General features: G+C 42.0%; 1 protein-coding gene across 4 annotated transcripts; it reads right to left on the bottom strand.

Annotated features, from left to right (window-relative positions):
* Positions 1-399: 399 nt before the first annotated feature.
* Positions 400-10,443, bottom strand: LOC116273409 (zinc finger protein 227-like). 4 transcript variants are annotated; one of them, XM_031662444.1, is made up of 3 exons: positions 9,964-10,443; positions 8,691-8,774; positions 400-2,962 (listed from the first exon to the last, which is right to left on the bottom strand). In XM_031662444.1, exons 1-3 carry the CDS (start codon positions 9,995-9,997, stop codon positions 843-845), a joined length of 2,238 nt encoding a protein of 745 aa, XP_031518304.1. In that variant the 5' UTR covers positions 9,998-10,443; the 3' UTR covers positions 400-842. The 4 variants fall into 4 exon arrangements, with proteins under 4 accessions (XP_031518304.1, XP_031518305.1, XP_031518307.1 ...); XM_031662445.1 differs by having other exon boundaries at positions 8,691-8,753; XM_031662447.1 differs by lacking the exon at positions 9,964-10,443 and adding an exon at positions 5,857-5,945 and having other exon boundaries at positions 8,691-8,765.
* Between the last annotated feature and the right edge of the window lie 243 nt (positions 10,444-10,686).

The raw sequence follows: 10,686 nt of genomic DNA, 5'->3' as shown, positions 1-10,686 counted from the left end.
GCTCTGTCACCAGGCTGGAGTGCAATCGTGTGATCTCAGCCCACTGCAACCTCCACCTCCTGGGTTCAAGCGATTCTCCTGCCTCAGCCTCCCAAGTAGCTGGGACTACAGGCACGTGCCACCACGCCTGGCTAATTTTTTTGTATTTTTAGTAGAGACGGGGTTTCACCATATTAGCCAGGATGGTCTTGATCTCCTGACCTCGTGATCCACCCGCCTTGGCCTCTCAAAGTGCTGTGATTACAGGCATGAGCCACCATGCCCGGCCATACTATCCTTTAATATACCTCTATGGCAGACATATATTTACTTCTGAAGATCAAAGATTCATCCCTGGGGATATATTCCTTAATTTTAAATCTATGTACCATATAAAATAATCATATTATGAGTCCTTAGTTACAGAAAATTTTGAGTCAGTAATTTTATTCATTATTCATAGCTTTACAGCTTTCATGAAAATAATGATCACTGTAGGTATAAAATGAAAATTAAAGAAAAGGAATAATAACTCAAAACTCTCCCTGGCCAAAAAACCAGTTAGCATATGGCAAATATCCTTCCACACATTATCTTCAGGCATATATTCACATTGAAAGGTGATCATTTATATTAACTAGATCTTACCAAGAGAGCCACAAGCCCCATTTTTCCCCTAAATACGAGTTCTATTCCTGTTCATGGTTCTATGTCATCATCTTGATGGATTTGTTAGAAAGATTCCAAACGTGAATAAACCTCCTTCCACTCTCAATACTTTTATAGGGTTTACCACCAGCATGCACTCTCCAAAAACTTGAAAAGGTGCATTCAGACAAAAGTTGGTAACACACTTCTCATTTCTAAAGCTTTTTGCCAGTATGGACTTTCTGATGATATGTAAGACGTGAACGGTGACGGAAGTCCTTATCACATATGTCACATTTGTATGGTTTTTCTCCAGTGTGGACTCTCTGATGGGCTTGAAGACGTGCACTCTGACTGAAGCCTTTACCACACTCTTCACATTTAAAGAGTTTTTCCCTGGTGTGAACACCCAAGTGGACTCGAAGATTTGAGGGGAGACTGAAGGCCTTACCACACTCCTCACATATGTGGGGTTTCTCTCCCGTGTGGACCCTCTGATGATGCCGAAGATTCAAGCTCCTACCAAAGCCTTTCCCACACTCTTCACATTTGTAAGGTTTTTCTCCAGTGTGGCCTCTCTGATGGTATATAAACTGCGAACTGTATCTAAAGCCCTTTCCACACACATCACATTTGTATGGCTTTTCCCCCGTGTGGACTCTCTGATGGGACTGAAGACCAGAGGACTGACTGAAGCCCTTACCACAGACACCACATTTGTATGGCTTCTCTCCAGTATGGACTCTCTGATGTACCCGGAAATCGATGGCCTGACTGAAGCTCTTATCACACTGCTCACATTTATAGGGTTTCTCTCCTGAGTGAACTCTTTGATGCGCATGAAGATTTGATCTCCAACTGAAGCCCTTCCCGCATTCCTCACATTTATATGGTTTTTCTCCGGTGTGAATTACTTGGTGTAGTTTAAGATTTGAACTATAACTGAAATCCTTACCACACACATCACATCTGTATGGTTTCTCTCCAGTGTGGACTCTCTGATGGGTTTGAAGCTTTGAGGACTGACTGAAGCCCTTCCCACACGTTTCACATTTGAATCGTTTCTCCCCAGTGTGGACATTTTGATGGACTTGAAGATTTGAAGCCTGACTGAAGCCCTTACCACACTCCTTACATTTATAGGGTTTCTCTCCCGTGTGAACTCTGAAATGAATATGCAGATCTGTATTACGGGTAAAGCCTTTCCCACACGCCTCACACTTATATGGTTTCTCTCCTGTGTGGACTCTCCGATGGCATATTAATGGTGAATTGTGGCTGAAGCCCTTACCACACACATCACATTTGTAGGGTTTCTCTCCAGTGTGCACTCTCTGATGGATGTGAAAATGTGCAGCCTGAGTGAAGCCCTTACCACACTCCTCACATTTATAGGGTTTCTCACCCCTGTGGACCCTCTGGTGAACACGGAGATTAACACTCCAACCGAAGCCCTTACCACACTCTTCGCATTTGTATGGTTTTTCTTCAGTGTGGACTCTCTGATGGCACTGAAAATTTGAACTTTGACTGAAGCATTTACCACATTCCTCGCATTTATAGGGTTTCTCTCCAGTATGAGTTCTGTAATGAATGATAAGACCCGTGCTGCTACTGAATCCTTTGCCGCAACTGTCGCATCTATAGGACTTTTCTCCTGTATGATTAGATTGGTAAGAATGAAAAGAGCTCTTACTGAAGCAATCACCAGATTCATGACATCTATTGAGTTTCTCTCCTGGGTGAATTCTCTGAAGAGTTTGCAGATGTGAGCTTTGACTGAGGCATTTTTCTCCTGTGTGAACATTCTGATGAAGGGGAAACCCTGGGCTATAACTGAAGCCTCTTCCACACTCACCACATGGATGGGGTTTCTCTCCTAAGGGTAATTTCTGATTGGTGCCATCACTAATGTTTTTGCCATATTCATTACCTTTGCAGGGTTTCGGTTCTGTGTCAGTTTTAATATGCTCATGAAATGGTGACTTTTTCATGAAGTCTTCATGTATATGCAGGTTATTTTTCACATTAATTTGCTTACCTCTACTCTGAATCTGTGACTCACTCAGATATATATTCCTGCAAGAATGCTGGGTTCTCCAAAATGAAAACTCTTGATTTTCAATATAAATCCCTTTAGGGTTCATTATATTGTTCTCATTTTCAGAAACCTGAATAGAGTCACCTTGTAGTAACTGGGAACTCTTCCCCTGAAGACACCTGGTTAATTCCCTTGCAACCTGTTTCCAGATTTGCCAGCAGGATAGCTCTTGATTTGAAAGGTATTTTAATGCAAATTTTTGGAGCGTCTCCATCTTATTTTGATGCTTGCTGCCTATAAAAAAAAAAAAAAAAAAAAAAAAAAAAAAGGCAATATTTAGAGATGAGAGCAGTAAATGCTTTCTTCAGAAATATCAGAATTTCACACTTAGGTCATGGGAGAAAGCCTTGATAAACCAGGGAAAAAATGACCTTGTCCTTACAGCATCGTGTATTCTTTTGTCATGTTTTTCATACAGGTGTAAACAAAGAATGGGGTCCACAGGCTCCCATTCACTAAGTATAAACATGATCCATTTAGAACCGTTTAAGTCTAACAATTTAATATGAGAGCTAAAAGCTAAAATCAGGTAGCTGCAAGGCAACAAAAAGACAATCCACATTGCGACCTACAATAACATCAATTAATAGCCTACTCACCTCTTCCTCAGTAGGCTTATGATAAGTGGGATTCTAATAACCAGTTAGGTTAGAAAAGTTCAGACTGTAGGCATAAAATAGTATTTTAGATCCTGTTAGAAACTATTATCCAACAGGAAATTTGGGAAAGCAGTTGGAATAAGATCATTGTTCTAAAATCTGGTAGAAATCCAGGTCTCTGGACAAGAAGTGGAAAAGGGAAAGTCAATCTTGTGTAACTAGGAGAGAACTTCGGAGAGGAAAGAAATAGAGCATAATGCAAACTCTCAAAGCCAACACAAAAGACGAAGAGAGGGAGAGGTATGTTCAGCTTGGAAACTTCCTCCCAGAAAGCAGGGAGCCTTGCTTGTTCTCTTGCTCCTGTCAGGTCTCTGCTCACATATTACATGTTACTCTATCCATGATGCCTTCCATAACACATGATCTAAAAATAAATCAACAGTACCACCATAAACCTTTTTTTTTTTTTTTTAAACAGAGTCTTGCTCTGTCACCCAGGCTGGAGTGCAGTGGCGCAATCTCAGCTCTCTGCAACCTCCACCTCCCAGGTTCAAGAGATTCTCTTCCTCGGCCTCCCAGGTAGCAGGGATTACTGCCACATGTAGAGCATGCCACTACACTCAGTCAATTTTTGTATTTTTAGTAGAGATGGTGTTTTGCCATGCTGGCCAGGCTGGTCTCGAACTCCTGACCTCAAGTGATCTGCCCACCTCGGCCTCCCAAAGTGCTGGGATTACAGGCTGAGCCACCACACCTGGCCTGCCATACACCTTCGACTCTTCCCAGTTCGATTACCCTGCTTGACTTTTCCCCACAGTACTTATTATTTGATTTACTATATACTTTCTTTTTTTTCCTTTGTCTCTTTAGACCCACTAGAATGTAATGGTCAAGAAAAAAAACACGCATTTTGTTTTCTTCATTGCTTTATCCCCACTGTAACAAGGGTTTTCAAATTGCTGCAATGCATTAGTGCACCATGAAACCAAGTATATAACTTGTGACCAAAAAAAAAAGAAAAACCAGAATAAGAACATGCTTAGTGTATTAAAAGCAATAAAAGTAGTTTGTAAACATACACATAAATATAAACATATTTATGCTTAGTCAAGATGTAAAATTATACTTATGTTGAGGGTCATGGTTAGAAACATATGAAAGACTTTGGCTTAAAATGTTTAGGGGGTGGTTTACCAAGTCCTAATCAAGTAATTTGCCTAAATGAAATGTTACATTCTAATAATACAAACTGAAAAAAAGATATTGACAGGTATCTACACATTTCTGGATATGGCAGGCTGAGTAATGACACGCGACCCCCAAGAGATGTCCACATCCTGAACCCTCAAACTTGTGAATAGTTAATGTACATGGCAAAAAGGAATTTACAAGCCAGGTGGCTCACACCTGTAATCCCAGCACTTTGGGAGGCCGAGGCGGGTGGATCACTTGAGGTCAGGAGTTCGAGACCAGCCTGGACAACATGGTGAAACCCCGTCTCTGCTAAAAAAAAAAAAAAAAATACAAAAACAATTAGCCTGGCGTGGTGGTGGGCACCTGTAAGCTACTAGGGAAGCTAAGACGTGAGAATCGCTTGATCCCAGGAGGTGGAGGTGGCAGTGAGCCAAGATTGCACCACTGCACTTCAGCCTGGACGACAGAGCAAGACTCTTTGTCTACAAAAATTTTTTTTAAAAAGCAATTTATAGATATGATTAAATGAAAGCTCTTAAGGAGATTATCCTAGAATATCCAATCAGCCCGAAGTAATCACAAGTCCTTACAAAAGGGAAGAGGGAACCCTCCCAGATTTCACCCTATACATCTCGCCCTTTTGCTGATTCCAATGTGTATCTTTTTTGCTATAATAAAACTGTAAGTCCAGGCTGGGTGCAGTGACTCACGCCTGTAATCCCAGCAATTTTGGGAGGCCGAGGCGGGCAGATCACAAGGTCAGGAGATTGACACCATCCTGGCTAACATGGTGAAACCCCGTCTCTACTAAAAAATACAAAAAATTAGCCAGGCGTGGTGGCGGGCACCTGTAGTCCCAGCTACCCGGTAGGCTGAGACAGGAGAATGGCGAGAACCTGGGAGGCGGAGCTGTAGTGAGCCAGGATCGTGCCACTGCACTCCAGCCTGGGTGACAGAGCGAGATTCCATCTCAAAAAAAAAAAAACAAAAAAAAAAAAACAAACTGTAAGTCCAGCACCTTCCTGAATTCTGTTAGTCATTCTAACAAATTATCATGGAACTCTCAAATTTGTAGCTACTTGGTCAGAGGTGAGCAAAATTATCTGGGAATCCCTAAACTTAGAGCTGGTATAGAGAGCAGTCTTGTGGAAGACTATGCCCTTACTCTGAAAGTCCAGACTAACTTCAGGTGTTTGGTACCAGAAGTCACCACAACATGTAAAGTGCTTCTCACATTGCTTGTGGTGGAAGCTAAGATTAATACATGTGGATGCAAATTACACAGGAAAACCAATTTAGAAATTCTGGAATTTTCTTTGCCTAATCAAGACTCACCTCAACTCCACAGGTATGTCAGTGCCTTTGGACTTCTGGAAATGTCCAATTCAAAACTGCTGAAGAACTACTGTATGTAAGTTATATAACTGTTTGGGTATTAGAGGGAAGGGAAAATGGGAAAGTGGTAAGTCAGCTGTATGGATAAGGCAGTTTTCACCAATGAGTAAAGTCAACTTGATACTGATACAAGGAAACTGATGAACTGTAATACCTGCCATATTGCCATTGATAATTTTTGATAGTGTAGTTACACATTCCAACAGCTGTGAATAGCTTTTATCTTCTAAGGTTAGTAGGTTTGAATATTTATATATCCAAAAATGTCTTAGAAATTACGAGTTATGTTAGACATCCACTAGAAGACAGTGTTCCCAAATAATTAATCACACTGCCGTGCTCTCAATCTATGAGTTAACTCTCAGAGTAAAAGGGATGTGATATCTACTTGTCTCCATTCTCTTTAAGTTTTTTGTTAATAATTCTTATAAAAATAAACCCTTTGGCTGGGCATGGTGGTTCATGCCTGTAATCCCAGCACTTTGGGAGGCTGAGACAGGCAGATCACGAGGTCAGGAGTTCGAGATCAGCCTGGCCAACATGGTGAAACCCCATCTCTACTAAAAATACAAAAACAAGCCAGGCGTGGTGGCAAGTGCCTGTAATCCCAGCTACTCAGGAGGCTGAAGTAGGAGAACTGCTTGAACACAGGAGGCAAAGGTTGCAGTGAGCCAAGATCACACCACTGCACTCCAGCCTGGGTGACACAGCCAAACTACATCTCGGGGAGCGGGGGTAAGGAGGCAGGGGAAGCCCTTTAACATGTGTTCCTCTGACTTATGAAGAATGTTTCAGAATATTACTTGTACATGGAGCATGGTTGCAAAATCCTGAAACATGTTGAAGGTATCAAAGAAAAACCTTTGAGATAAGGTGGCAGAAAATGCTACAAGGTTTGTTAAAAGAAGGACTTTGTTTAAATTATGCAAAAATGAAAAGTAACAATACCTAGGATAATTCCTGAGGTTAAGTTTGCATATGAAAATGAGACCCAGTAAAGTGAAGCAAATATCTAACATTCCTAAACACATCAAACATGAAGCAGCATGTAGACCTAAAAAGGGAGATGAACCAAAGAGGATGAATTATATCCATCAACTACTCACAGAATTCAGAGCCTAGTCTATCATGTTAATAGATAAGCTTACTTGTTTTGTTTTTGGGGTGGGGAGAGCATATAAATTTACATCATCCGCGGTGTCTCACGCCAGTAATCCCAGCACTTTGGGAGGCCAAAGTGGGTAGATCAGATCAGACATTCGACACCAGCCTGGCCAACATGGTGAAACCCCATCTCTACTGAAAATACAAAAATTAGTTGGGCGTAGTGGTGGTCATCTGTAATCCCAGCAACTTGGGAGGCTGAGGCAGGAGAATCACTTGAACTTGGGAGGCGGAGGTTGCAGTGAGCCAAGATGGCGCCACTGCACTCTAGCCTGGGTGACAGAGCAAGACTCGGTCTCAAAAAATAAAATAAAATAAAATAAAATAAAAAAATTCACATCATCTAGGAATACCTAATTTTTATTTTTAATTTTGTGTGTGTGTGAGACAAGGTCTCACTATGTTTTCCAGGTTGGTTTCAAATTCCTGGGCTCACTTGATCCTCTTGCCTCGGCCTCCTAAGTAGCTGGGACTACAGGTGTATGCTAACATGCCTGGCTAATTTTTTTTATTTTTTTGTAGAGATGGAGTCTCATTGTGTTGCCCAGGTTGGTCTGGAACTCTTCAGCTCAAGTGATCCTCCCACTTCAGCTTCCCATGTAGCCAGGATTACAGGTGTGCACCACCATACCCAGCTTACTTTTAATTTTTAAGTAAGTAGACCTGAGGAATATGCGAATTAAAGAGAAAGCAAAGAGGAGAGAAATGAAAGGTAAGGGGATAGAAAATGGAAAGAAGATGGTATTTTAAATTAAAATGGTAAATTTAAACATACAAGACCTCTCTAATGATACAACATTTGAGCAATGACTTGAGTGCAATAAGTAAGGTGCTGGGGAGACTCTCCACCAAGGCAACGAGGAGAGCTAGTTAGAAGCCATGGAACAGAAGGGAACTTAGTAGGTTTAACAAATACTCCAAGGGTGGCCAGCATGGCTGAGATGATCTAAGCAAAGGGAAAGGAATGGGAGATCAAAGAGAAACTTGGTGAAATCTGACCAGGAAGGGTCTTGCAGTTCAGTACAAGGACTTTGAGTGAAATGGGAAGGTTGTGAAGGCTTCTGAGCAGAGGAATGACATAATCTAATGTGTTCTTTAAAGAACCATACTGGGCCAGGTGTGGCAGCTCACATCTATAATCCCAGCAGTTTGGGAGGCTGAGGTGGGAAGAATGCTTGAGTCCAGGAGTTTGAGACCAGCCTGGGCAACACAGGAAGACCTCATCTCTACAAAAAATAAAAAATTAGCCAGGTGTCATGATATACACCTATAGTCCTAACTACTTAGGAGGCTGAGGCAGGAGAACCGCTTGAAATCAGGAGGTTGAGGCTGCAGTGAGCTACAGTCACGCTGCTGCACTCCAGCTTGGGTGACAGGGTGAGACCCTGTCTCAAAAAATAAAGATATTTAAAAAAATAACCATCTGGCTACCATTTAGAAAATAAACTGTAGGAGCACAAGGGAGGAGGTGGGGAGACCAGCATGGAAGCTGTTGTTATAATCCAGGTGAAAGATGACCACATTCGGACCAGGGAGGTAATGGACATGGTAAGATGCAGACTAACCAGTACCTGAAAGAACAGACACAGGGTTCTCACCAGAATACCTACTTCTTTGGGTTTCTGTTTCCATCATCCAAAGCTTTTCTTCTGCTTCCAATTGGGATACCATATCTGGTTGGAAGGGAAGATGCCCTATGAAAATGTAGATTTATATGTATTTAAGATGAACACACAACTAAAACACATTTTTGTCTGAACCGTATAAGCCTCACAACCTCTAGAGTGATATTTTATTACTTATTTTATTTATTTATTTTTTATTTTGAGACAGAGTCTCACTCCATCGCCCAAGCTAAAGTGCAGTGACACAATCTCGGCTCACGGCAACCTCTGCCTTCAGGGTTCAAGCAATTCTCCTGCCTCAACCTCCTGAGTAGTTGGGATTACAGGCACCTGCCACCATGCCCGGCCAATTTTAGCATTTTTAGTAGAGATAGGGTTTCACCATGTTAGCCAGGCTGGTCTCGAACTCCTGACCTCAAGTGCTCCACCCATCCTGGCCTCCCATATTGCTGCAATTAAAGGCATAAGCCACCATGCCCGACCTCTAGAGTGATTTATTTTAAGATGTTTTTAGATCATGAACTATAATAAGAAATTTAGGTTGTGGCCTAGTTCATATACATATATATGTGTGTGTGTGTGTATATATATATATCAAGTTATACTTAGCCAATGTCTGTTTTCATCACATTTGCAACACTATATCTCACACCATTCACTGAAAATTGTCACAGTTTTTGATGCAATGTGAGCAGTTCCTGATAAGGAACTCTGATATTTTCTATCCTTATCTGTTTTATTTCACTGAAAAAAAAAGCCAATATAATGTACCAAGTTAATGTATTGATGGGTTTCATTTGAAAGACAAGGTGTTTGAAAGATAAAGCATAGAAGCTAAATTGTCCATTTACGGTTCATTTAAAACAGGGTTTTGCAACTGCGGCACTACTATTTTGGACTGGTCAATTCTCTCTTGGGAGCACTGTCCTGTGCACTGTAGGAGATTTAGCAGAATTCCTGGCTACTACCCACAAGATGCCAACAGCACCCCTCCATCAGTTGTAACAACCATTTCCAGACATTGCTAAATATCTTCTGGGGGCGAAATCACCTGTGGGTGAGAACCAGCAATTTAAAAGGACAGAATTTTGCCTGAACAGAAAGACCAGAAAAACCTATGCTGTTTTCCCAGAGATTAGAAAACCTTTCGTCTTCAAGAGCAAGGAACCGTTTTAAAAGGTTCAAACCCTTGAACACCTGAGAGCAAAGAGATTCTCAAGGGAGCTGAAATTCAGGGTCAGACAGTGCCTGTCCTCACCCACTGCAACCAGGTTCTTGAAGTTCTCCACCATGACATCTCGGTACAGCTTCCTCTGGGTAAGATCCAGCAGTCGCAGTTCCTCCCTGGAGAAGACTACAGCCACATCCTTGAATGTCACAGCCTCCTACAACATCAAACAGATGTAACCTCAATCTTACAACTAACCTCTACTGGAAGAAGGGTGGCATCAAGAAGGAAAAGAGCACCACAAAAAAATTGTTATAGATTCCAAGAGATCTGTCAATTTTCAGTTGTGACACTTTTCCCTCTCTCACTATCTCCTACGCCCGTCCCCACAAAGCCTGGACTTTATCAGTGTTTTGTGTTTTTTTTCTTTTTTGAGATGGAATCTCACTCTGTCACCAATGCTGGAGTGCAGTGGTGCGATCTCTGCTCACTGCAACCTCCGCCTCCTGGGTTCAAGAGATTCTCCTGCCTTAGCCTCCCAAGTAGCTGGGATTACAGGCGTCCACCACCATGCCCAGCTAATTTTTGTATTTCTTTAGTAGAGACGGGGTTTCACCATGTTGGCCAGGCTGGTTTCAAACTCCTGACCTCCAATGATCTGCCCGCCTCGGCCTCCCAAAGTGCTGTGATTACAGGTGTGAGCCACCCCACCTAGCCCTATCATTGTTTTTAATGTTTGCAAAGCTCACAGGCCTTCAGCAACCCCCAGGATGGGTATATAGCTCTCTCGGCCTCCCAAAGTGCTGTGATTAC

The sequence above is a fragment of the Papio anubis genome, unplaced genomic scaffold (assembly GCF_008728515.1).
Source record: "Papio anubis isolate 15944 unplaced genomic scaffold, Panubis1.0 scaffold66, whole genome shotgun sequence".
Classification (NCBI taxonomy): domain Eukaryota; kingdom Metazoa; phylum Chordata; class Mammalia; order Primates; family Cercopithecidae; genus Papio; species Papio anubis.
The sequence above is the reverse complement of the archived record's forward strand: the minus strand, read 5'-3'. Positions and strand labels throughout refer to the sequence as shown.

Bases quoted from the DNA above. Each gene is read 5' to 3' on its own strand.
- LOC116273409 (XM_031662444.1), bottom strand. From the start codon at position 9,997: ATGGTGGAGAACTTCAAGAACCTGGTTGCAGTGG. The intron at 8,775-9,963 runs GTGAGGACAGGC...ACATTTTCATAG, and splicing joins CAAGAACCTGGTTGCAGTGG to GGCATCTTCCCTTCCAACCA. The intron at 2,963-8,690 runs GTAGGTATTCTG...TTTTTTTTATAG, and splicing joins GGAAACAGAAACCCAAAGAA to GCAGCAAGCATCAAAATAAG.